The 25,003-nt window shown below is 54.4% G+C and overlaps 10 protein-coding genes across 10 annotated transcripts; 4 read left to right on the forward strand and 6 right to left on the reverse strand.

The window, feature by feature from the left end:
• Positions 1–137: 137 nt before the first annotated feature.
• Positions 138–1,242, forward strand: BGZ61DRAFT_535935 (RNA polymerase II transcription elongation factor-domain-containing protein; the record flags this gene model as incomplete). Its single annotated transcript, XM_046254328.1, has 2 exons — positions 138–249; positions 317–1,242. 2 exons carry the CDS (start codon positions 138–140, stop codon positions 1,240–1,242), a joined length of 1,038 nt encoding a protein of 345 aa, XP_046100270.1.
• A 242-nt stretch (positions 1,243–1,484) lies between these two features.
• Positions 1,485–2,014, reverse strand: BGZ61DRAFT_535936 (Mss4-like protein; the record flags this gene model as incomplete). Its single annotated transcript, XM_046254329.1, has 2 exons — positions 1,485–1,859; positions 1,916–2,014. The coding sequence occupies 2 exons, from the start codon at positions 2,012–2,014 to the stop codon at positions 1,485–1,487; spliced, it is 474 nt and encodes a 157-aa protein (XP_046100271.1).
• Positions 2,015–2,365: 351 nt separating this feature from the next.
• On the reverse strand, positions 2,366–5,080 carry BGZ61DRAFT_481592 (ribonucleases P/MRP protein subunit POP1-domain-containing protein; the record flags this gene model as incomplete). The annotated part of the gene is made up of 1 exon (XM_046249310.1): positions 2,366–5,080. The coding sequence occupies one exon, from the start codon at positions 5,078–5,080 to the stop codon at positions 2,366–2,368; it is 2,715 nt and encodes a 904-aa protein (XP_046100272.1).
• Positions 5,081–5,343: 263 nt separating this feature from the next.
• On the forward strand, positions 5,344–7,551 carry BGZ61DRAFT_457342 (uncharacterized protein). Its single transcript, XM_046246641.1, has 4 exons — positions 5,344–5,548; positions 5,621–6,264; positions 6,313–6,657; positions 6,705–7,551. Exons 1-4 carry the CDS (start codon positions 5,470–5,472, stop codon positions 7,314–7,316), a joined length of 1,680 nt encoding a protein of 559 aa, XP_046100273.1. The 5' UTR covers positions 5,344–5,469; the 3' UTR covers positions 7,317–7,551.
• Positions 7,552–7,914: 363 nt separating this feature from the next.
• BGZ61DRAFT_72297 (uncharacterized protein) lies at positions 7,915–8,899 on the reverse strand. The gene has a single exon (XM_046257018.1). It carries the CDS (start codon positions 8,760–8,762, stop codon positions 8,262–8,264), a length of 501 nt encoding a protein of 166 aa, XP_046100274.1. The 5' UTR covers positions 8,763–8,899; the 3' UTR covers positions 7,915–8,261.
• Positions 8,900–10,225: 1,326 nt separating this feature from the next.
• On the forward strand, positions 10,226–12,126 carry BGZ61DRAFT_457352 (N-terminal C2 in EEIG1 and EHBP1 proteins-domain-containing protein). The gene is made up of 4 exons (XM_046246642.1): positions 10,226–10,556; positions 10,615–10,638; positions 10,720–11,293; positions 11,352–12,126. The coding sequence occupies exons 1-4, from the start codon at positions 10,518–10,520 to the stop codon at positions 11,960–11,962; spliced, it is 1,248 nt and encodes a 415-aa protein (XP_046100275.1). The 5' UTR covers positions 10,226–10,517; the 3' UTR covers positions 11,963–12,126.
• Positions 12,127–14,375, reverse strand: BGZ61DRAFT_591012 (heat shock 70 kd protein cognate 1). Its single transcript, XM_046256667.1, has 3 exons — positions 14,071–14,375; positions 13,801–13,927; positions 12,127–13,724 (listed from the first exon to the last, which is right to left on the reverse strand). The coding sequence occupies exons 1-3, from the start codon at positions 14,201–14,203 to the stop codon at positions 12,299–12,301; spliced, it is 1,686 nt and encodes a 561-aa protein (XP_046100276.1). The 5' UTR covers positions 14,204–14,375; the 3' UTR covers positions 12,127–12,298.
• Positions 14,376–14,631: 256 nt separating this feature from the next.
• Positions 14,632–15,455, forward strand: BGZ61DRAFT_496701 (uncharacterized protein; the record flags this gene model as incomplete). Its single annotated transcript, XM_046251050.1, has 2 exons — positions 14,632–14,829; positions 14,916–15,455. 2 exons carry the CDS (start codon positions 14,632–14,634, stop codon positions 15,453–15,455), a joined length of 738 nt encoding a protein of 245 aa, XP_046100277.1.
• Positions 15,456–16,052: 597 nt separating this feature from the next.
• On the reverse strand, positions 16,053–18,025 carry BGZ61DRAFT_360592 (uncharacterized protein; the record flags this gene model as incomplete). The annotated part of the gene is made up of 2 exons (XM_046241187.1): positions 16,053–16,332; positions 16,386–18,025. 2 exons carry the CDS (start codon positions 18,023–18,025, stop codon positions 16,053–16,055), a joined length of 1,920 nt encoding a protein of 639 aa, XP_046100278.1.
• A 3,549-nt stretch (positions 18,026–21,574) lies between these two features.
• On the reverse strand, positions 21,575–23,744 carry BGZ61DRAFT_360594 (argininosuccinate synthase; the record flags this gene model as incomplete). Its single annotated transcript, XM_046241189.1, has 16 exons — positions 21,575–21,829; positions 21,879–22,015; positions 22,076–22,092; positions 22,172–22,181; positions 22,234–22,257; positions 22,311–22,356; positions 22,403–22,487; positions 22,539–22,595; positions 22,646–22,692; positions 22,751–22,871; positions 22,932–23,008; positions 23,062–23,082; positions 23,187–23,393; positions 23,452–23,553; positions 23,623–23,653; positions 23,722–23,744. The coding sequence occupies 16 exons, from the start codon at positions 23,742–23,744 to the stop codon at positions 21,575–21,577; spliced, it is 1,260 nt and encodes a 419-aa protein (XP_046100279.1).
• Between the last annotated feature and the right edge of the window lie 1,259 nt (positions 23,745–25,003).

The following is a 25,003-nucleotide window of genomic DNA, read 5'->3' on the forward strand; positions in this document are numbered from 1 at the left end:
TCATCGCATCCATCTATAACTGTCCCGACGTCTGGGCTTCTGGGACTTGAAGGGAACCTCTTGTCTCTCCTCTCCTGCTCCGCCAACCGCCCAAACGATTCCCACCCGTCTCCCGCCGCTCCCTCCTCGTCGCCACCATGGCATTGGCCGGCCTGATTGACCCGACCAAGACGGGCAAATACCCCGTTATCCTCGGCGAAGGTATCCTGCTAGGCAAAGATGCTAACGAGATCTTTACCGGTATTCGATGTACGCCTCCTCGCTCATGCCCTTTAAACCCTTATCGGCAATTGATGCTCACTCTCCTCTCTCGCAGACAACCATAAGCCCGCCCTCTCCTCGTCCTCCGCCCCGAGTTCGGCCCGCCTAAAGCCATCCGTTCCCGGCAAGACAACCTCTTACGACCTCACATACACCGACGACGACAACAAATACGCCTTCAGCGGCCCGAGAAACACAGCCGATAGCCAATATGTCCTCTACTTCGACCCTGAACGAGAGGCGTTCATTCTGGACAAGATCGATTCCACCTTCAACATGAACGTGACCCGCCTCCCGGACAACTCCGACCCCGAGAGCCTCCGCCGCCAATACCCTCAGATCGACGACGCGTCGCGGCCTCCCCCCAAGGCCAGCAAGCCTCCCAGCAAGCCTGCCAGCGCCTCCGAAAAGCCCGCTCCCCAAAAGCCCACCCCCAAGTCTCGCGCCAAACCCACCGTCCAGAAGAAGGAGGTCAAGCGCAAGCCCGAGAAGAAGCAACCTCCCAAGTCCATCGCCCTCTCGCTACCCGTCCCTGAACCTGCCAAGCCTCAGCCCGAGCCACAGCCCAAGCGACGCTCGGAGGACGAGGACGAGGATGAGGATGAGGACGACGATGGTGGTCTGCTAGTCGAGTACCCCGGTGCCGACCCCAGGTCGAACCGCCAGACCAACTTCTCCCCGGCCTTCCCGTCGGTCCGTCGTTTCGACGACTTTATGAACCAGCGCGAGTCCGAGGGCGATGACGCCGACGGTGAGGATGATGACGATCCTGATATGGACTTTAAGCTGCCCAGTCCCGTCAACCACCAAGTCCACCAGTCGGCGCCCGACCCTATGGATGTTGATGCTGATGCTGACGACGGTGGCGCGGATCTTGAGGATGATCTTGAGAAGGAGATGGAGATTGCGTTTGAGGACTTGGAGAACAGCAATGAGGGTAGTCCCGATGGGGACGAAAGCGAGATCAGTGAGGAGGATTAGACCAGCGGTCGCATTTCAGTTGCTTGTTACCGTTTCTTCGATTGGATTTTTTTTTTTAGCATATGGCGTTCATAGGGGCACAAGTCATGATCTCGTCGTATCGAGTTTGGACAATTTGGCGTTGGAGGAAGATTACCGGTTCTCGATACCAGCTCGCTACTACAATGGCACAATTCCGCCAAAAAACAGGAACTATGAATATACAAAGATGACATACAAATCGAGCCGAGATTCGAGAGGCTTTAATTCGCCCTCTCTGCCCCTTCCCCCACACTGTTCAACTTCCACTTCTCCCCTTTCAAATGATCCGTTACCCCAGGAATCTCATCGGCGCACCAGATATGCGTCTTGGTATCAGTTAGCAAATTCCCCCAGCGCGCCAGCACCTCCCTGTCAAACGTCCCGACCGTCATCCCGATGCGCTGCGTGGTCTCGTCGTGCCAGAATATGAAGCCGCCGCACTCGCTACAGAAGCCGCGCTTGCGCTGCGGCGAGGCGCTGTACGTCTTGAGCGTGTCTTGCGACGAGTACTTGAGCGCTGAGAGGGGCACGACGTGGAAGCGCGCAAAGAGGGAGCCTGTGTTTTTGCGGCATTGGAAGCATTGGCAGGTGGTAGTCTAGAGATTGAAGATGGTGTTAGTGTGTGTATTCTTGAGATGAAAGAAAGCCTTACTTGGTCTTTGAAGGGGTGGTCTGGAGGGAATGTGATGGTGTAACGGATGGCACCGCAGAGGCACCCGCCAGTGATGGACTCTGGGGTGTCAGAAGACATGTTATCGTTGAACCTGGTAGTGTTTTTATCTTGATCAAGTCCGAAGGATAGGATATAATGATACGAAAGGGATGAAGATATCAATTCATCGGATTGTTCATCCACGATCAGTAGTGCTTCGCGGGGCTTTATATAGCCTTGTCTAAATCTTGGCATGTCAACGACGCCTTTCACCTCCTCTCACGACCCCCGCCATCGTGACGATAACCTAACCTCGATTATGCACATTGAGGTCCACAGCGTTATCATACATGGTACAAGTGGTGCAAGTTTCCATCATCCACTCGCTCGGCATACTGCCGTGTATGTCTAATCATGTCGTGGCGTTGCGGTTTGAACTGCCGTCTAAACTTATACAACTTCCCACTTTGCGATCCAGCCCACATTCTCTCCTGCATTGCGCACGACGCAGAACCGACCTTCCTTCGGGTCTTTCCTCACGTCGGCGATGATCTTTTCGAGGGCGATTGAGCCGATAGCAACGCCACGGCCTTCACTGAGGCAGAATGAACCCGTAGTCACAAAGCCGATGAGGTCTTCTGTGTCAGGAACAAGAGGATGACCGCCAACGTCATATTGGTTGGCTGGCAGCGGAGGGTAAGGGCTGGGCTTTGCGATGAGCTCTAGGGCAAGCTGGCGCTTCAAGGACTCTAGGTCGCGGGCTTTGTGTGTCCGAGAGGACCTGTCCTTCCCAGAGGTGGATGGGGAAACGCGCGCGAGCCACTGCGCGCGGAGATCATGTGGCAGAGACGATGATTTTGGTGAGGCTTCAGGCGGGATAGTTGCTGGGACTTCTGCCTCGGAGGACGGCGGGACAGCGGTAGGAGATGAGGGCAGGCGGTAGATGCGGGCGCAGGAAGTGACGACGCCGCGACCAAGGACGGAGATTCGGACAGTGACGATGGCGTTTGTAGGTGGTGGAGATGGCGGAGTGGCTGATGTGATGAATTTATTGAACAAGTCTTTGGAAATTTGGTTGAGGCGTTGGAGGGATGGTGGCTCCTGTGCATCGATTTCATCGATATCCATTGCTTCGGCGTCTCCCTCTGTTGACTCTGGCTGTGTTGCTGGGACTGAATTGGCGAGCTCAAACAAGAACTCAAAGTCGCTCGCAATGCCACTGCCTACCTCGCCCTTCCTTCCGGCTCCCAGATCGAGTGATGTCCATTCGACCCGTTTGCTCTTTGGGCGCCTATCCCACAACTTCTGGCGTTTCTGTCTCTCGTCAAGTTCCCACTGCGCCCCGGCATCCGTCCCCAAGAAGTCACCAGGGAACCAGGGCAGGCCACGCTCAAAAGCCACCTGGCGGGTTTGGTTCAGACCCGCGAATCTGGGATTTCCCCCTGACGAAAGAGGGACGTGGACAATGCTGTACCAAATGGGTAGGATGCACTTCCATGGCGCAAGGAGAGTCCATGTTCCTTGAGCCTGTGTACTTGAACTAGTGCGCGAAGCAATGAGAGTGATGGGGATTGGATGATCCGCCGCAGTGGGCTTTAGGGGAACTCCAGGAGCGTTCTCAGTTTTGTCTGCTTTCCGCCTGTTGATAGACTTTTGAGACGGGAGACATGATGCTGTGTGTCGTGCATCTCGACTGAATATGGGAAACGGCTCGAGATTGTCTTCTGATGGCCAGGTAGCGATTTTTTCTAGAAGCTCCAATTGTGTCTCTGGCTCATCAGAGGCCACAACCTGTCTCGGTGGGTACCGTAGTCGAGGGTCCTGCACTGAGAAACTGAGGATAGCCCCCGCAGGAAGTGAAGCTGGGTTTGTCAGTCCTGCTAGGGACCGGAATAGTTCGGCATGTTGACTCTTAGTTTTGTCCTTTTCCGGGTAAGGGTTCAAGACGGCCAAAAGAGCCTCGGTGGAGGCCGGACCAGTGAGTTCTATGCTGCCAATCTCGAAGCGGAGGTCCTCGATATAGAGTTGTGGGCTCTCAATCTTCGATAACCTAAGCAACTCATTGAAGAGCTCGAGGAAGGCCGCCGGATGAACTCGCAAGAAAACTTGCCGCTGTGCTTTTTTGGGATCCTCGGTTGCGTTTCCGGCAGATTGCTGGGGATTCCACTGAATGGTAGATGGACCGATAAGTCGTTGTTCTCCATCCATGTGCCGACTCACGAGACCTGTCCATGACCTGGTTCCTATCCTCCATTTCCGACCCTTTGCATTCCAGCAAGAGTCTTGCGATACCCCAATCTTCTTGAGGACGGTCTCTATTCCGGTATGGCTTCCGTACAGGCCAATGGTGCTCATGTAGGACGTGTCCCACACGAGTGTGCCCCTGTCGCCTTGGGCTCGATGAGTCGGTCGATAGAGCTTCTCGTTGGGTGTCAATGGTATGGCGAAACGCCAGAGGGGATCGAGGGGACCTGTCATCCGTGATCGCTTGGCGTGCCATGGATGGGTTGGCAGCCACGTCTTGTTGAGTTGTCGCTTTCGAAACCTGGCTTTCGGGGTGGGCGGCTCGTTGAGTTGGTTTCTTCGGATCTTGGGTCTCGGCTTTCGTCCCGTCACGGCCAGGGCCTTTGTATCCTTTCCATCCACCTCCATTTCTTGAGGCTTCATCTCCCTCGCCCTGCGTTTTCTTGCTGCCAATACGCCCAACCGCTTGGCGGTTTCGACTCGTATCCGGCCTCTTGTCGTCCTGGGGTTCCGTTTCTTTTTCCTCGCGTCCACCATTGGCGTATTGTCTTCCGCCATCTCTCTTCGCGCGCGTGCTCTTAGTCGACGGGGCACGCGCTTGGGGTTGTGGCTCGCAGTGCGACGGCGCAGACCGCGGGGCACCTTCTGGAAGGCGCGGCTGCTGCTCACGGCCTTGGAGGTGGCCATGCTCTGCTCGAGTGAGCGGATCTCGAACTCGTGTGCAGCCAAGAAGGCTTGGAGGTCTAGCTCGCCATCTTTGAGTGCGGCATCGGCAGGCTGTGTGGGAATCGCGCGGGCGATGTGGACGAGTTTGGAGCGGCTCTGGGTGTTGGCGGCATTGGTGCGGGCATTGTTCGCTGGAGCGCCGGGCTTCCGCTTGGCTCCCCGCCCGGCGTCTGCAGATGCAGAGCTCGAAGCCATCGCGGGATTGGAGTCGACGCAGTCCAACAGTTGTATTTGTGGCGTGGAGGTTGTAGGAGGAGGTGGTGGGAGGAGGGAGTCAACGCCTCGGAGAGCGCTGTGACAAAATCGCAACAAAATAAAGCTTTATCGATAAGCCAGCCCACCTCAAGTTGGACTCATGGGGAGGGAGTTTGTCCCCAACGACCAACCTAATAAAAGGTAAATCTAAGTTAACATGCACCTATAAACTGTGTAATTGGTGTTGGAATAAACTTTCTTCGCTGATTCATAAGGGCGTTGCTCCCTCCCTCATGGATCATGGTATTCCTTCCAACTCCAGCCCGCTTTTATGCCACCTACTTAAGTTACGCCTATGAATCGCCATCTCGGGCCGCTCCAGTAAATCCATGTCCCTCGAACTTTTTATCGAGGGCCGGTGCGGCCTTTGCATGCTTAATTTTGGCGTCTCCGAGAAAGTTGAGCAGGGTAAGTCATTGAGGTGTCCATGGCTAGGATGCGTTGAGAATGTGGCCGAAGCTCATTAATCCAAATCGCCAGTCACTTTCGTGGATGATCCCTACACCTTTGTCAAATCCACATGTGGTGGGAACCTCACCAGGTATGAACCCAGAGTGCGATACGTCCAGTTCCATGCGGGATGCCTCCGCTTGACCAACTTTCGCTTGGCCCAGGACTTGGTGAAGGCGCTCCAATACAGTACCGAGCCGTCTACGAACGAGAAGAGACGACGATCCGACTGGGCTCGACACAACCTTACGAATCAGTTATTGAAGAGCTCGCATCAGAATATCCCCCATTTTGCTGCCTTTCCCCCTGAGGTATGGAGATATGTAGCTGAGGATCTCTTGAGCGAATACCTCGCACTAAAGGCCATCTCTCTGTGGAAATCATGCCTAGATGACGCTTGCGTGACCTTGTCAAAGCCGATATGGTGTGGGTTTGTCGACTTTGAGGGCAAAAGGTACCTCTCGTCATTGAGGAACAGCCGCCATAACGGGGCCAAAAAGATATATGACCCAAGCAAGCCAGTCGATACCTTACACGTGGCCGAAGATCATATGGGGGTCACTCAATTGATCTTTAGTGTCTCTTCAGAGCCACCAACAGTGAAACCAGTTCCTGGTACATGGTGGAGAACAATACGACCTCACCCGTACGGCAGAATATCTGCAAAGGCTGATGTGAGTTGTCTTTCTGCCTTCATCTATATCCAACTTATTCGGGAATAGGGCATAAAACTGCATCATCTGGATGCAACACCCTGCTTACCTGATTTCATCTACGACTCGATTGGATGGCCGACTCCTACTCGCCAGCTCTTTCGATTTTCCCAATTCCTCTTCAAATATCCACCGCGGATGACATTCTTCACATGCAACGACCCATCTACCACCGGCTACTCAGCATGTTCTAACGGTGGACTTGTCACCTTCCACGTCCACAAAAGCGGCGAGGACATGGGGTTCTACAAAGCTGCACATTCGGAGGGTGCTAGCTGGAATTACATGCCTATGGGCGAGAATGAAACAATCACAGAAATTTGGCGACTTCAAAAGTGGAAGATGTCATTGGGGGTAAGTGGACCTACTCTTCGAATGGACTTTCGTAACGTTTGGATTAGATCAAAACCAGCAAAGGGCGCATATTCATTATCGGTGCTCGCGATTTCGATAATCAATTCCCAAATATCTGGTGTCTGGTCGATACGCCGACCCAACAGCCGAGCCAAATATATTTCGAAGACTCCTGTACATCTATCGAAACGTTCGCCTTCGAGACCCCGGAGCCCGACTGTACAGGAAGGCATTTTTTCGAACCGAAGCCGTTGATCGCGCATTTTGGGGTGAATTATTTTGAAGACTTCTTTTTCAACTCGGCGGACCTCGAAGGCTTATGCGCGGTAATGCCATGTAAGCCGAGGGGCTTAGAAACATCTGTTGGCATGCTGCTCCTTTATTCGGACGGCCATCGAGAGAGCATCGGAGAGGTCCGCCTGGATTGCCTGGCGGCGCCAATCAAAATTATTCCCTCTGGGTCTCTGTGGCTAGGTTTCGAGCTGAAGGATGGGAGGCTCCCAAACGTGGCCGAGGTTTCTCTTGTTCCTTCAGGGAGGTCGTGTCAATACCTTCAACTGCGTTGTTTCGGAAGGTTGGAGTGGCAGTGGTCCTACCGACAATGCACCGTGTCGTATAGGCACCAGCACAGCCCGCCTATGTATCGTTGGCCTTACTAAGTAGCCCCTGTGAACTGGGTCGAAAAGAAGACGAATCTTCATGGCTGAGATGGATTTGTACAGAGTAAAAACCCGTTGCTATGAATCTGAATCTTCTCCTGAAGGCGCTACCTGACAGCCGGAAGCGGGGCAACGTTGTAGAAATGAATGAATATGCAGGCCTGATCACAAACAAATGGCGGCAATATTCATCCTCGATACAGAAGTTTCAATCTAAAAATCTATGATATAGGTGCCAAGCGGATCCTTGGTCATAAAAGGAATCCAGAAATGGTGTTCATGGCCTACCCACGGCCGTTCCCAAGCGCCGTGTCTAAACCGTCTATCCAGCAAAGTGAAGCCCAAACATAAAACTGACTCCTGATCCCAACCAGCAAACTTGCTTCCATCAAGTGTATCCAAAACTCCTCCATACTGAGCGGCGAGGGTGCGAGGAAGGACCTCACAGCCCCTCTTGTTAAGGAACCAAAACCCCATTTCTGCCCAACCTCAATTCCAATCGTCTCTCGTTTAGGCCACGGCCAGGAAACGCTGACGCACTAACAACGTTAAAGCACCGGGCGGTTTGCATTTCGAGCACATTCTGTGGTTCCTGCACCGACGACACTCTCCATTAGCCAATGTTTGTGATGCTGCAGTCGTGGCTCGTGGACTGAGGCCTACCAGAACTCAGGAGGATCGACGACGCTCGGGCTGCAAGGCCTCTGCCTCTTCTCGTACAGACCACACCATTTGCGTACGAGCCAGGCATGATGCCCGCACTGGAACTCAACCTGTTGCGGACATAGTTAGCGAGGCGGATCGTCGGGACCACCGATGCCTGGGGATTTTAGCCGTACGTAGAAGTAATCACACATAGCGATGGAGCCAGAGGATAGCTAGCGGCTGATCAAAAGTGGTGTAAGAGAAAGAAGCGTAAGAAGTTCCGCCACTGGGTTTGACATGTCAACCCGGGGCCGCCGCCCTCTTACCGCGATCACGGTTTGTCCCTCCTTTCCCAGTTCTCAGAATGTCTCTCCACCTGACACGTCGGTGGAGGATGGAGGACGCGGTGAAGGGGTGGCGGCTGGGTAGTGTGAAGCGTAGGCATGGAATGTCACTGGTGCAATGCACCTTTGGCTTAATATTGCTTCTTTCAGCTGCACCATCGGCCCAATTATGATGGAATACAGCCCTAAGGCATGCGGGATTATGAGTGACAGTGGCGGAGGACGCAGTCTGTCCTGGGTCAATGCGGGTGAGCTCCTTACCCGCATAAGTGGCTTGACGGCGTCTAAAAAAGCAAAAGACCAGTGAAACCTCTATCTTTGACCTTGGAAGTGCGCCGTAGATTTGTTGAGCGGCAGCGGCTTTGTGCAGGACGATGTCACATCTCGACGAAGTGCCGTGAAGAGGAGGGTAAGCAACATGCCCGATAGAACCATCCAACAAGTCGCCCTCGTACATGTTGCAGTCGGCACTTCACATATCAGTAACTTTCGGGGTGGGTGTGTGGGTTACATAGAGTCGCAGCGAGGCTGAAGTTCAGACCTGGAATGTGTCTCAGTTGGATGAACTCGTTGGACGCCGATCCCTCCATTACGTATCGGATTGGGTTGCTCCCTTCTTCCTTGGGCTTCATGTTGTTGGATGGGTCGCTTGCTTCCGAAGTTTATGGCCTTACAACCTGGTCTCTGTTGATGGGGACGTTAACTGCATTTGAAGTCTCGGACCGTCGGACATGGGACTGAAAAGTGAGCGTCGAGAGGATGGACATGGCGACATCCGCTTATCCCACGGAGCTGGGCAGATTGCGCTAGTGCAATGTGATTCGTGGCACAGGCTGGCAGAAGGACGAGACATGATCGATCACCGACCAGATAGTAATAGGGTGGCTGTCGAGGGCAGGGCATGGGGCTTGCCCTACGCCTCCATCTCAGGTGTTGGACCTGGCCTGGGCATCAATAGTCGCTTTGGTGACCGGGATTTAGGACCAACGCGAGAAGCCCTTGTCTTGGAGCGGACCTCCTTGCATGTGTTTGATGGCGACGCCAATATCCATTAGGAAAGGTGAAAAGACCAGAGCTGAGGAGAGATGTGACAGGTTATAGATTCAACCCAATTCTCTCAAGCGCATTTAACAATAGACCCAACGTAATGAGACAGATTACGCACGGGGATATCCGGCCCACCGCCATCTCTGGGAGCCCCGGGAGGTTGGGTTGGTGTCTTGGTGAGCATAGTTGCCCCGGGGCGGAGGTGGGTATGAAGGAGGAGACCGGACGGAGCTCCACCTAGAAGAGAAGGAGAGAAGAAGAGAAGACCGCGGGGTCGGATGCGTGATGATCCGGCCCCGGAGGAAACAAGCCTCGGTGTCGTCCCACTGATGGCCAGTGAGGTCCGCAATTCCAGGGGGCTTTGAGCCGCTACGACAGGGGACTTTGCAGGAGGGAGCCCCATCCATTAGGCCCGTCCCTTCCATTGTCCACCCTTGCAATAGGGACCTAGGGATTCGCATTGAAAGTACTGATACTCCAAGTTGCTCCAACATGATTCCTCAACTCACTCCCAAACACGCATATTCCAACTGACAAGCCGAAAAGTTATCACTGCACAGAAGACTACACCATATACGATATTCCGACTGATTCAGAACCCATCTCCACTCGCTGGCCGCCCTTGAGTTCTCTTCTCTCAACGGAAATCACACCGAACACCAAACCACCACACCATCTCGAGCTATCCCGCTGCGCCGCTCGACGTCAATCCCCCGAGCCAGCCGCCTTCCCACGGCTCCACGTGCCTTCCGGCCTCTGCGGAGCGATAGGGAGCCGCATCTTTCGGCGCGCCGCCGGTGGCCTCCATTAGGACTGGCGCCGCTGGCCCGGTCCAGCCCGGCACAGCAGCATGTCCTCATTGAGTAAGCCATCCCCACCAACCATCATCGATGACGCGAGTCATTTCCCGTTTCTCAGCCTCAACTGGCAATCTGTAACGTTATCCTCTATCACCGCCTCTCCGTTTCGGGAGCTCTCAGGTCGTTCAGTCTTTCGGCGGAAGACACGAGATGAAATTCTGGTCTCGGGTCGACTCAGAAGGAGTGTTGAGAGAGCAAGCATCTTCGAGACTCAAGTGAGCTCGACTTTGTTCGTTGGATAAACAAAACAAGATCCGCAAGACCCGTCGTCACCTCCACGAAGCATACAATTACAGCTCGCTAACATGGACTTTCTAAAACCACAAGTTGGCAAAGCTCGCAAGGTGAGTTCCTAGGTATCCCATCCTGAGATGCTGTCACATGCTAACATCACATCACCAGCCTAAATTCGAGCTTCATCTCAAGGTACGCGCAGCTCACTCAACCCGCCCACTCACTCATCCAAGCATTGTTTCCAAATGAGAGGTTTTATCTGACGGGCACTAGATCTATGACCTCAACAACGTTCCCCTCGTCACTGGCCACTCCTTTGTCAAATGGCACCTCACACACTCTATGCACGCGGAGCACCGCGGCCGCACCGGCAAGTGTCCCATCGCCAACCACCGCGTCGACTACAGCTTCTGTACACTCATGGCATCTATCCGTATATCCGTTGATCGCAACAACAACTTGGCCGAGTGCCCCATTGAGCTCGAAGTTGTCCAGGAGTTTGCCGGGACCGAGAAGATGACCCTTGGCTTTGTTCGCCTCAACCTCAGCGAGTACATCGAGGAGAGCGAGGCCTTTACCAAAGATGTCACCTCACCAGGGCGCAAGCGGAGCAACAGCGTGGGCGTAAGCCCTGCCGGTAGTGGACGTGACTTGGATGTTGTCGAAGATGGCATTGTAAGGAGGTATCTCATGCAAGACAGCAAGGTCAACAGCACTCTCAAGATTGGTATCCTCATGATCCAAGTCGATGGCGAGCGCAGCTACATTGCCCCACCTCTAAAGACGGCCCCCGTCTTTGGTGGCATCGGAGGTATCATGGGCGAGTCGATTGAGGATGAAGTCGGCCGTACGTTCCAAGCCCCATTTCCCACGTTCCCTTTTCATATTTGACTGACACCTCGTAGCCGTCCCCAGCATCTCCAAGCCTCGCGATGCTGCTGAGCTTCAGGACCTCTACCGTCGCACCCTCGCCGCCTCCTGGAGCCGTCAGACCCACGAGCTCCCGGCTGACGAGTGCATCGAGGACATATTCAACGGAGGCAACGGCTGGAAGACCAAGCTCGACTCTGGGTCCCCGGACACTGACGAGGAGGACGAAGATGCCGACGATTCCGACTTCCGGGACGGCACCCTCCGACCGCGTGATGTTCGCCGCATCGGCATACTCCACCACAACCAGAACAATCTCCAGCCAAACCACACCCCTAACAATGCCCACCCGCCGCAGCCATCCGCCCCCGCGCGCTCCCACCGCCGCACCCCGAGCAACTCCAGCGATAAGAGCGTGTCCACCGTCACCGTCACCCCCCACGGCCACCACCCCGGGCGCAAAAACGTCCGCATCCACGAGCTCGACCACTCCCGCAGCCTCGCCAGCCTGACATCATCGATGACGCTCGATAGCGATGCCCTCCATGATACCGGTCTCAAACGCTCACGAGAGGTTCCCGAGTTCGACATTCGAAACGATCTCGTTGCGTGGCGGCTCCCTGGCTCGGTCGGTTTGGATATGTAGGTACGGGCTTGTTTCAGGGCGAGAGAAATGAAGAGGACGTGTTGTAATGCTTTGGATGAGGGCACAGTGTGGGGTTTAGATCTTCATCTTGTACATAGCATGGCTAGTCCTGTAGCGTTTATGGCGAAGGTGGGTTCACCTCGTTATTCTTTCATGTTGCAATTGTATCATTTCAATTCATCCCGGGCGTTCCTTCGAGTTCGGAACACCCTCTATCATGCCTCTAGATTCTACTAAAAGACCCATGCTTTTTATACCCCCGCCCTCTATATCAACGACGCGAAGCCTCCCTTTCCTACTTTTCCTGTTGGACTCAAGGAGCATATGCTTCTCCATTTACTGGCCGTTGAGGGTTCCTCGCACACCACCCTTGCCGCCGACTTCCCGGGCCGTGACAGTGACGCTCAGGTCAGCCAGAACATTAATCGTTACCTCGACCTTGCCACCGGCCTTGACGCCCTTGATGGCGGCCTCGGCGAGGAGGCTGCCAACCTTCCAGATCTTCTCGCGCTTATCCTCCTCCTCGTCATCCGAGTCGAACTCGGAGTCCTCATCCGAATCCTCCTTCTCCTTGGGCTCGGCCTTGGTCACCTTGATGTGGGTACCACCCTCAACAACCTTGATGAGGACGTCACCGCCCTCCTTAGGGGCGGAAATGCGGACGGTGCGGCGGGCGGGAACAGCGGTCTCGGTGGGCATAACGGGAGCGAAGGTCTCCTCGCCGTCAGTGCCAAGGGTGATGACACCAATGGCGTTGGAAATGTGCTTGACGGTGGTGACCGCAGGGTGAGTGGACTGCTCAATGTCGGTAGCCTCGTATTCCTGGATCAGGGACGCCTGGAGGGCGGCACCACGAGCCTGGAGCTCAGAGGGGTTGATGGCAGTAGCGCTGGTGGCAGGGGCCAGGATCTCAGTGGACTCGGGGAAGATACTACGGAAGTTGTTGGCGATGCGGGGAGTGTGAGAAGTACCACCGCACATGATGACCTCGTCAATGTCAAGGACGTCGAGGCCGGCCTTCTTGACAACACCCTCAACCAGTCGGTTGAAACCCTCAAACACCTTGCGGCCAATCATCTCGTATCGTATCCTGTTGATCGTCATGGAGAAATCGAAGCCGTCCGCCAGACTCTCAACACTGAACTGGGCGTTGGCACCCAGGCTGAGGGCCCTCTTGGTAGACTCGGACTCGAGGCGGAGCTTGGCCAAGCTACGGGCGTTTTCGCGGGGGTCAACGCTGTGCTTCTTCTGGAACTCCTTGGCGAAGTGCTCCATCAGGGCCTGGTCGAGGTGGACACCGGCGAACTCGTAGTCGTGAGCGGTAGCAAGGATGGTGTACATGCCGCCGCGGGAAGCCACAACAGCGACGTCGGAGCGGGTGCCACCCAGGTCGGCGACGACAATCATCTTGTCCTCAATGATGGCCTCCGGGCGGGCATCGTAGGCCAGGACTGCGGCAACAGGATCGGAGACGATCTGGAGGACCTCGAGGTCGGCATCGCTGGCGGCCTTGATCAGAGCCTCGCGCTGCTTCTCAGAGAAGTTGGTAGGAACGGTGATGACAGCAGAGGTGACCTTCTTGCCCAGGTAGTCGGAAGCGGAACCGACGAGGCGGCGCAGGTATCGGGTGGCGGCCTCGGCAACGGAGACGGAGGAAGCGGCCTCCTCGCCGCCCTTGTCCTTGACGGAGAAGTTAACAGCGCCGTCAGCCTCCTGGGGGTGGGCAGAGGCGTGGCAGTGGGTAGGGTCGATGGCCTTGAAACTGCGCGGCGTCAATTAGTATGGATGATTATTGGTGGGGTAGAGGAACTGGGGTAGAGGGACTGGATGTAGCGTACTCTTGACCGAGGAAATCGCGGAAGGAGGCGATGGTGTTGTCAGGGTTGCGGACGAGGAAGGCCTTGGCCTGGCCTCCGTAGTACTCATCGCCGTCGACGTATGAGATGACGGTGGGGATCTGACGGTCTATGTGGTGAGGAAGTAAGTATATGTGCGGCGTACTGTTGATATTGGGATATTGGGATACTGGGATGTCCGCTTGGGCGCAAGGCACAGGGCGGCCGACAGCCGCAACAAGAGAGAGAAAACTGCAGAAATTCAGGACTTACCACCGTCCTCGTTGGCAATGACCTCAGCCTTGTCGTCGACAGTGTAGGCGATGGAGCTGTTGGAGTTGCCAAAGGTGATGCCGATGGCGACTCGCTCGCTCGGCTCGGGGCCCGCCTTGGTGTTGTCACTCATGGCGCCGATTGTGTGCGATGTATTCCTTCGAAGGGGAGAGGCGAGGCAAGGGAGCAGCGGATCCCAGGTTGTCTCGTTGGCGGGCGTGGGAGGACGAGAGGGGAGGGCGAAGTTCCGGAGGGGAAGATGCAAGATTTGGAGGAGGAGGACCTGGTGGTAGTGGCAGTAGTGGGGGTTTCTTTTTCGCCAGAGACCCAAAAATTTGGGAAAAACTGGTAATCGCTAATCGCCCACATTTTTTTGGGCGGATAAGGTACGTACCGCCTACTGTCTCGCAAGCTGCCCCACCATCCAATGGATTTTCCACAAGGCTGACGCGCCGAAGAGCAGTTCAGAGAAGTCTCGAGAGGCTGTCGCATTGAACGAGGCTCAACACCAACACACTCCCACAACAACTTGCCACAGTCACCACCATCCCGCCACCCACCATGGCCTCCGAAGCCGTCTTCGTCCTCCCCGGCGACCAGATCGACCCGTCCCTCATCCCCTCCCACCCCAAGAAAGCTCTCCGCCTCGGGCCCGGCTTGCGCCATGTGCCGCCAAACGACATCCTGCCTACCCTCGCCGGCCAGCTCATCACCGACCGCCAAAAGAACCTCATTCGCGTCGAGAACGCTGGAGGACGGGTAAGCCCAGTCGCCCACTACATCTCGACATCTCGCCGAGATCGCACCGATTGAGAGAATCTGATTGACTGATCCCAAACATCCAGTATCAACCCCGAGCCGGCGAACTCGTCATTGGCACCGTCAACCGCTCCGCCGCCGAGGTCTACTATGTGAACCTCTCCGACTACACTACACCCGCCCTCCTCCCGCAGCTCTCCTTCGAGGGCGCCACCAAGAAGACCCGCCCGGTCCTGGCTCCCGGCGCCCTCGTATACGCGCGCGTCGCCCTCGCCAACAAGCACATGGATGCGGAGCTCGAGTGCGTGTCTTCCTCAACCGGCAAGTCAGAGGGCCTGGGCCCGCTTACGGGCGGCATGCTCTTCAACATCTCCCTCGGCATGGCGCGCCGCCTTATGATGCCCAAGAGCGTCCTGGAAGGCAAGGTTGTGGTGCTTGAGGAGCTGGGCACCGCCGGCTTGCAGTTTGAGACCGCCACCGGAAGGAATGGCAAGTTCTGGGTGGATAGCGAGAGCGTCAAGACAGTCATTGCTGTAGGGCGGGCGGTACAGGAAACAGATGAAAAGAGGTTAGACGTCGAGGCACAGAAGAAGTTTGTGAGGAAAGTCATCAAGGAACTGAGCTAGACGAGAGGGAAAGAAGAAGAAAAAACGGACACATCAATGCGTAGGATAAAGGGAACATGGTGCCGGATTCGCACGTTTTTGTTCTGCATTCATTGATCGCTCAGTTATACACGACCATACAAAGATACCCATATTTGAATACGCCGAGTCCATCTCAATAGACGAACTGTCTCCCAGGGTCCAAACGCCTGATAGTTCCTCCACGTCCGTTCGTGGACTTTTTTACCCCTGCTATTCCCGCCTTTGCCTTAGAGATATTGCTCAAAAGAGAGTGGAATGAATCGCTCCAAGGAAATGTTCAGAGTGGTTCCGGTAACGGTTGTGGGACCAGGACCACATGTCTTGTCCCAGGTAAAGTGCGCTCTGTCCGGAGCAGTTCAAAACCTCCACCAAATAATTCTTAACAGTTATAATCCAACGCCGACTTCTCCATGCTCGCTCTTGATGCATATCGCTGTTCCCAGAGCTGTCTAGTTAAAACAATTCCCAATCACGGTTGAGTCATGGACAGCGTATCGTCCAAGTCTCGGGGCCGTTCAAGGGTACCAGGGTCCAACCCGGTGAAGATGTTGTTAATTCCTTCTCTTATGTTCTTCTTCATACGCCACCCATCTCCGAATCAGCCTCGACGGGTTCGGGGAGATATTTCTGATCCATGTTGTGAATCTTGGTCATGTGGCGTTTCCAGTTGTCCTTGCGGGGGAACCCCTTGCCTCCTTGTCTGGAGTAGTCGCATCCCTGGACGGCGCAATGGAACTTCTTCTTCTTCTCGTGCCTGTCATTAATATGTCGCTGAAGATGGGTCTTGGTTCCGAATCCCTTTCCACAGTTGGGGTATGTGCATTTGTGCTCCTTAGTGTGGTATCGCTGATGATGCCTGGTGCATGTCAACATCCACTGTTTTGCAGCAATTACAAAGTCAAGACTTACTTCAGCTTATGGGGTTGATCGAAGACCTGGTTACAATTAGGCTCGTCACATGGATAGGTGCCAGCCTTCGGAGAGAGGTTGAGGTTGCCATTATTCGGGGATACACTGTGATGGTAGTCGGAGGAGTTGACCTCGGAGTTTGGAGAAGGGGTGTCGAGTTGCGTGGCGGGTGTGTTGAGAGTTGAAGGATTCGTGGATGCAGGGCCGGGAAGGGGAGTTGATGCGTCAGAGGGATAGCTGGAGTGTCTATCATGGTCTGGCGCGGGAGTCAGATGAATGTGCGTCGGGATATCCACCATGAAGACGTCTTGATCTTCCGCAGGATCTCGCTTAAAGGACATTTCTCGCTGAGTAGGAGTGGGAGATTGAATAATAGGGGTCGCCAGAGGGAAGTTCGGAGGTAGAGTGAGGGGTGAGGGAGAGTCAGTTGGTACTTCTGGTGGAGATTGATCGGATGAGGGCAGAGCGCTAGGCGAAGAAGGTGGGTTGTAAGTCATGTAAAGCTGATGCTCTGTACGATGCCACATCTCGGACTCTGTAGTGGCTGGCATAATGTCCATAGGGTTGACTGTTCCAGGAGCAGGGTTGGTGGGCGGGGAAGCAGAGGCTCTGAACTTGGCTTCAAACGGTGGCGAATCCGGAGGAGTCTGAATAGTACCCTCAGGCAAGTCTGAGGATTTGGCCGGCAGATTGATGGGCGATCCAAGGGCGCGGTGAGGCGGAGGCAGCATATCACTTGCTGGAGGGTACATCTCCGTGGGCGACTCACTCGTCACTTCGGCCGTAGTAATGCGCTCGAGGGGGGGGCTTTCAGGTCCTAGGCGGGCGTCATGTCCAAGGGGGGCACCACGGGAAGTGATGTCGAAACTGTCACCGAAAGTCGGAGATGTTGGCGAGTGCATGGAGTGATCTCGGGTACTCTTGCGGCTGAACATTTGCTTGAGATTGTATCGCAGAGAGCTTCCACGAGAGAGAGAGCGCTTGGGATCGGGCTGGGGCTGGGGTTGGGGCTCTTCCTCCATGACCATACCGAAGGCCTCGGACGGGACTGCTGGGCTGTAGTAGTCGGCGCTGGTACCATTGAGAACTCCGTTGTGAGCATCGCCTATCGATTGCGGCATGAATTCTTCTTCGAATCCGGTGAGAGCGGTTCCTTGGGATTCACTGCGGATAGGGGGCGCGGCTCGGGTTATCGGAACGGCAGTGTCGATTTGAACGGAGCGAGTCTGATGGTCCTGGCTGCCGGAGCGGGCGACGCCATCGCCGGGAGTCCAGCCGTCCTTGTCGGAACCTCCTCCAACATCACCTCGTGAAAGTTCTTCCCCGGGCTTATACGAGTCCTGCGAGGACAATCGGCGTTGAGGGCCATCAGTGCCAGCGGAACCGGTTGGAACGGGAACCTCGCCAGTCTCGGCGTCGGGAGTAACAAGTTGCTTTCGTCGTTCTCGTCGGCGGCGGATGATTCGGCGGATGACGACGGGATAGAGGCAGACGAGGACGAGCGCGACGGCCACGCAGACGCCGACGACGACGCCGGCAATGGCTCCATTGTCGAGATGGCGCTTGGCCAAGACTCCCCTCGGTGCAATGGCGGCCATGACGTCGCTCCTCCTCTCACTCAACCGCCGCAAAGATTCCATCGGGTCGATGGCACCAGGGCCGGAAAAGAAGCGCGCGTGCTCAGGCGGGACGGGCGTGGCCTGCAGCAGCAGTCCTGGAAGCAGCTGGTGGTCGCGGGCGAATTGTCGGGACTTCGATCGTGTTGTAGGCTGAGCGGGGCGGTGGTCGCGGCGCGCTCGAACTTGGGAGGCCGCCGTCGACGGGAGACGGGGCTCAGAGGCTCGTCGGGAAGGGGAGCCTGGTCGCTGGCGAGCGAGGGCGACGAAACGCGGGTTCGCTCGCAAATATGGGCCAAGGGGATGGAAGTAAACTCGGGGATTTCACTCAGGCTCTCATCGCATCATGGCGAAGGATGCGTGAGCTGAGAGCGAAGTGCGAAGTGACCATGGGACGACGACTAAGAGAGAAACCCGGGGCTGTCGGGCTGACAGTAGGTGGTAGCGAAAGGCGACTGGGCGGCAGCGAGTGCGGCGGTGCGGGCCAATACGAGCAGACGGTGCAGCGCAGCAGCGCACTTGTGCTGTAGATAGGTGGGTTTTGGGGGAGAGGTACCTGCTGTAGTGTGTACCCCCGTACCTATAGTTGCGTGGAGCCAGAGGCTGTAGGTACTCCGTACTCCATAGCGTAGGCAATTTTAGGGCACCTCACCTACTGTTACTTCTCCGGGACAGGGCACGCACGTATACGTACGACGGCCCAGGGTCTGTTGCCTCATGCCCATGTAGGTCCATCCAAATGGTCCATCCAAATCCATGTTCCAGCCAGGCCAGTCCCCCCAGCCAGTGGCCCCAGCCGATTCTTTAATTGCAACCGGCTTCAGCCTCAGCAGCGAAGGATCACAGCGGGCGAGATAGCACCGCGTGCACTAAATTACTAGCCAGCACCCACCACCACATCCGAAAGCGAGGGGTACGTAAGGCCCAGAATTGCTCGACTGTCACCCGTCGTTTGATTGGACACCACAGTCTGCTGGCCCCGCTTGCCGAGCGGCGGGTAGCCGAAAGCCAGCAAGCCCGCACCGGTCTAAGCCACACTCTGCATAACTTGGGCGCCATGACCCGTTTCCCGTCCACATTTCCGCACGCCCACCTCCCATTTTCAGCATCCCTCGCTCTAACGCCGAATCCATCAAGGATCTCTGGGATCCCTGGCGGCTCGAGGGGGCTGGCTGGGGGCCAGAACACGGCGACAACATGTGAAGAAACGTCGTGGGAACCGTGTTTCAGTGCAGGCAGAGCAAATAGCATGCGTCCCAGCCCTCGACTTTCTTGCTGTGGACCGCCTGGGCCAGACCAGACTGGCCGGCTCGTACTTTGCAACAGCACGTAATTTCGTCGTATAGTCAATTGTTTGGTTGGTCTCGGTAAGGGGAGAGCTGATCGCAAGCTTACGTCTTACAGCAATAGCTACCCGGGGCTGCTGGTGCTTCGCTTGATGCCACCTGAGACCAGGTGGTCCACGCCGCTCCTTCGTGGCCGCCGATGAGACGAGCTACCCAAGTCACAATGTCGCCAGATGAGTTGCTTGACGCCCAGCCTTGTGTGTCTCATCGCCAAAAGCAATCACAATTTGGCGGTGGGGTGACATACAGCCATAGTAGCACAGTTGAAAAGTCTCACCGGTCTGCGGATACCAATACCAGCAGCCCTCAAGATGAAAAAGACGCGAATTCGCCGTCACCCGCTGCCAGCCGACCATCCAGAGAGAGAGGTGCCATGCCGCTTATCTGACATGGTGCTGTACCATCCATCTTGTCCCCGAAGCTGGGTTTCTCCATTCGCCAGCCCTATGAGAAGCTATCGGAAGCCAAGCCAAGTCAGCGTCGATATGCGGGGGGCCTTTGTGAATCGCTGTGGCTGAGTTCTTCCCATACCGCGTGTCGGTGTCATGTCGGTTGGGGTGTCGGTTGGGGTGTCGGTCGCATGCTAGCACAACGTTGAGCTGGATGCCATGATGCTCGTCGCTCTGAAGAGCCATGATACTGCCAATTTTCCCAATGATGAAGGAGATAACGTATCTACTTATCAAGTATCCTATAAAGAAGCATCTCATCGTTTATTTCGTTCTTCCGGACATAAATCCATCACCTCATAGGGCTGACATGGGACAGTCGCCACTGCAGCCAACTGCAGCAATGGTGCGAGATCAGGATTTGCGGGAGGGCCTGGGCACACCTCCCTCCACCAGCTTGACACATCTACTACCCAGTCCGCGTTGCAGAGCAGCATGTCAGACTCTCTTGGTATCAGCATCTGCCAACTGCCGCTTCTCCTGTGTACATCTCAGATATGGCTTTTTGCCACTATCGTCCTTTGTTCCGTCCCTTACTCCGTTCCCTGTACACCAGCTCGCTCTCAGACAGCTCTTCATAGGAGCCCTTCCTCGTCGCACATAAAGCTAGCGCCACTTTCTCCAACCTCGCAGCCACCAAAGTCCCTTTTTCAAACCTTAACATGGGCCTGACAGGTTCCGCCCCGCTGATCAATTTCCCCGAGGACAAACTAGAGGGCAGAACAAAGGAAACACGGATCAAGTTCAGCTCTCCACGAAATAACTACTGAAGTTGGAAAGGATAAAAATCATTAAGTAATATCACTTGATATTATAGTTAAATCAGGGTGCCGCTGCACGTTGATCTTCGAGCCGTTACACCATTCGCTAGGGGTCAGCACCAAGTGTCTGGTCTACGAGTCTTGGTGCATGTGCGGGATCATCATCGAAGGGTACCTAACTCAATGACTTTTCGGAAGCATATTCACTTAGTATAACGAAGCTGCATTATTAGGAACACTATTCGTTAGCTCTCTCTCGACGCATCCTGGGGAGTTACAGATCTTGCGACTTTGAAACCCCGCTTCGCATGCATCCTAAATTTTATTATGACTGGAGATTTGCCGACAGAGGCAAAGATTGGTGCAATGCATCTTGCGAGAGGCCTTATTAACTGATGGTCTCCTGCGGTCAAAGACCTATCAGAGATTTAATCTAGGCCGAACACATTGGGTGCTCCGGGCCAAAGACGTGGAGATCACTAGCCTCCCTTGACCAAGACCGAGCGAGGCATGCCAAGAAATGCGGGGGTCCAGAACTGGGGTCCGAGTCGGAGGCTATTGCCGTTGTGATTCGTTTCGAGGACTTGGCAAGTTTGGGCCGCTTATCTCATTACAAGGGCTTTGAAAGATAGAATCTTTGCTGAAGGGCAAAAGTTGAAGACGAACTTTTAGAATCGGAAGAACCATATATGTTTCGGCATTGTCGTGCGCCCGGTGGGTGAAGTGTTTGTGTGGGATGGTAGTTAGACGAAGGAAGGTAGAGAGTAGTGTTCAACAGATAATGGCATTATGAGTGTCATTTCAAGAATCGACTCGCACGGAGGAAGAAGACGGTTTAGTTGACTATGAGAAGCCTTCGAAGTCTGTAAAAACAAATATGATTGGGGCACGCCGCGGAACGTGTTCCTAGCTTCTAGGGCGCGTCGAGCCTGTGCTGGCATGCCTTCCCTCATGCCTTCCCCGATGCGTGGAACCAAGTTGCCGGCCGCGGGTATGCGAAGCCCATCTGCATGCTGCCTAGGGCTTGGTGAGGGGCTGACCATCCTTGATCTTCTGTTCGCCATACTTCTTGAGGCGGATGGCCTGGATGGCAATGAAACCAGTAGTATCCATGGGAGAGAACCCTTCGAGTGAGTCCATGGAAGCATCCTGCTCGGAGTACAGGTTGGAAGCATTGCTAGATCGGCCGAGAACATAGGTGTTACCCTTGTAAGCGGACAGCCTGACGATACCAGTAACATTGTGCTGGCAGAAGACGACAGAGTTATCGATCTGGTAATTCGTTAGCTCGCCGACTCTAGATTGAAGTTGATATACATACAAACTCGCGCTCAGGACTAAAGTACATTCCATTGTACAAAAGTCGAGACCAGGTCAGGCTGACAAACTGATCTCTGAGTTCACGGACGCGGCCATCCATGACCAAGCCCTCAAGGGACAGATGGGCCAGACGGGCGACTATACACAGTCAGTATTGCTTCCATGCCCATGTTTTCGGGTACTCGGGTTTTGACATACTGGTCAATCCTGGGGTGCTATAATATGAAAGTCGGCGTCAGCTACCACGGTCACGCAATAAAGGAAAGCAAGTTTCATGTTCAAGACATCACATACTCATAGCAGCCTGTGATATAGAATTAGTAAATGATGCTTGACAGTCCAAGTGATGAAATTACCTCGGCTCTTGAGACCAATAAAGCCTTGACACACGTTGTTAGCAAATGGTATAGTGTATCGCCCAAAAGGTGCTTACGGTTCTCGACAATGTCAGCTCGTCCAACGCCATTTTCATAGCCAATCTAGACGCGAGTTAGGTGACCATTCCATGTCAACTGGTATGTTCACGATGAAACTTGCCTTGTTGAGTAGCTTGAAGGCCTCAACGGAATCCGTGACCTCCTTATCGCCGAGAACGACTTTAGAGATGAGACTGAGTTATCGTCAGTAGAATTCTCTAAATTGATAAGACACCGCAACATACCCCTTCTCGAAATGGACGGAAAACTCGGTGGACTGGTCGGGAGCGTCCTTGGGATCCCTAGGTGGTGTCAGTTTAGAAGACTGCTAGACATCGAAGCAGAAAATTACTTTGTCCTGGTCCAAAGGTTCGCAGGTGGTGTGACATCGGGATCCTCCTTTCAAGGTGTTAGCAAGTGTAGATTATTGGGGTGAAAAAGATGCTAGTCAACGCACAAGAATACCAGCCTCGTAGGAGCAATGCACAAGGTTGTCATCCATCGACCACGGAGAACGCGGGGTCGATGAAACGGGGATGTTGTTCTCAGCGGCATACGCGAGAAGGTCGTTGCGGCCTCTTTAAGAGCGGGAGTCAGTCCAACACGAATTCAACGGAAATAAGCAGGGGCGTACTGACTGGAACTGCTTAATGAACTCGGGAATTCTCCACGGGGCCAAAATTTGAATCGAGGGGTTCAGTGCGGTAAAGGCGAGCTAGGGGGAGTTAGCCTAGTTGGAGATGCATAAAAACATGGATTATGACCAACCTCGAATCGAACCTGGCTAAGCTGGCTGTTAGTTGGGGAATTCATCAATTTTTCAACATGGAGTGCTCACTCGTTCTGCGAGAAAGTTAGTAGTGAATCCGGGACTAGGAGGGGGGAAGTCATACGCCTTTGCCCGTTGCGCCGTGGGACAAGTAAGTGCAGTTGTGCTTCTCGGCAACTCGAACCATGCTGCGGGCAATAACAGGACGGGCCAATGCCGTGCCAAGCAAATACTGATCCTCAAAGATGGCGTTGCACATGATGGCACGGCTGACAACCTCGTCAACAAGCTCACGCTGGAGGTTCTCGCAGACGAAGGTCTCGGCACCCAGCTGGAGAAGAGAGTGAGTACATATCCATTGGCAAGGGAGAGTAGTGTTGAAGTCTGACCTTCAGGGCCTTGGCCTCAACGGCGGCGAAGTCCTCCTCCTGGCCGACATCTCCAAGGTAGCACACAACTTGGTAGCCTTGTCGAATAAGCCAGACCAAGATCTATCGAGACGGACAAAGTCAGCATGCAAAACGGGGAAGCCCAAAGTGGAATTGAGTGGTGAGGCTAACGGTGGAGGTGTCAAGGCCACCAGAGTAGGCGCTAGAGGAAAGGTCATGTCAGTGAACATTCTCGATAGAGAGCAATTGAGAGGTCAGGGAAGCACTGACAGACAGACGCGGCCCTTTGTCATGGTTGCAGAGGTCAATTGATCCGGACGTGTTCGCTAGGTGTGTGTGTTTGAAAGGTTGACAGAGATTGAGGGAGGGGAGAAGGAAAATCTCCATTTGTGAGTCACCCCAACGAATGGAAACTTCCCCAACTCAAGGCGGGTACGTACCTTGATAGGCGTGATAGTGCCACACAACTCGATTGCTATTCGCACACAAGTGGGGCCTTGCCCGAAGGGTTTCGTGCACACATCACATAATTAATATGAAATTGTTTCCTGTCGAACAGCTGCGACAAGTCCTCGCTTGCCTTTGTGATTCATGAACCGGTGCGAGGCGCAATGAGGAACTTCTGTCTTGCAGAATCCCTCGAAACCTCGATTTTGTCCTTATTTATATCTTTGCAATACCTGTAGTAGCGCTTGGCGGAGATTCATGCCTTTGGCGGGCGTCTGGTGCATTGAACCCCGCTTCCGACGTCATCGTCGATCATTGTCCCCAGGCAAAAGATCCAGAACGACAAGGGCAATGGAATCAGAGTAACAAGAACGTTAACGAAACATCTCGCGGCATCACCTGCAGGTTGCAGCATTGGGCCTCGCCTGTCAAGCGGGGGACAAAAAACATGGCACACCAAAGCTCGGCTTCACACTCAACAGGCGACACCTTCTTTTAAAAAGAGCAAATAAATCATATCAGAAGAAGTGAGTAAATAGTGTAGCATATCTACGCTTTTTTAATTCTTTATGCAGCTGTCTGTGAAGAAATCCATGCTGCATAAGGTGTGAATGTCGCTATTGTGGTAGTGACAAGGCCTTTTGGTGTGCCATGTTTTTTGGCCCCCGCTTGCCTGTCTTGTTTCCCCTGCTACACTTAAAGAAATGCTTATCTCTGTACGGAGTAATCCTAGTCAGGTCAAGACACCATCGTCCATAGAGTCAGGGTCTCATGCTGCCGCCTCCTACTCACTCACTCTGCCGGCTTGTCCCCTGTTGTACTGCCCTTTGGCCACTAACAGCAGAGCCCAGTTGACGCCTCCCCGCACCTACAGTGGGCGTGCAAAAGTTCCGACAATGCCTAATTTAGGTACACTAAAAGGTGTAAATTAGGTCACTGCCGACTGGTGCCATTTTACACCCAACTTTGCTCCAACTTCTGCTCTTGACTTCTCACTGGCACAGGGTCAAGATTGAAGATAGCGGCGACACTGATTCTGTTGGCCAAACTGCTGCATTTCTACCGGGACCCGAAATACATGACTTCTACTTGTTCTCCTGACTTC

The sequence above is a fragment of the Ilyonectria robusta genome (assembly GCF_021365365.1).
Source record: "Ilyonectria robusta strain PMI_751 chromosome Unknown BGZ61scaffold_19, whole genome shotgun sequence".
Classification (NCBI taxonomy): Eukaryota; Fungi; Ascomycota; class Sordariomycetes; order Hypocreales; family Nectriaceae; genus Ilyonectria; species Ilyonectria robusta.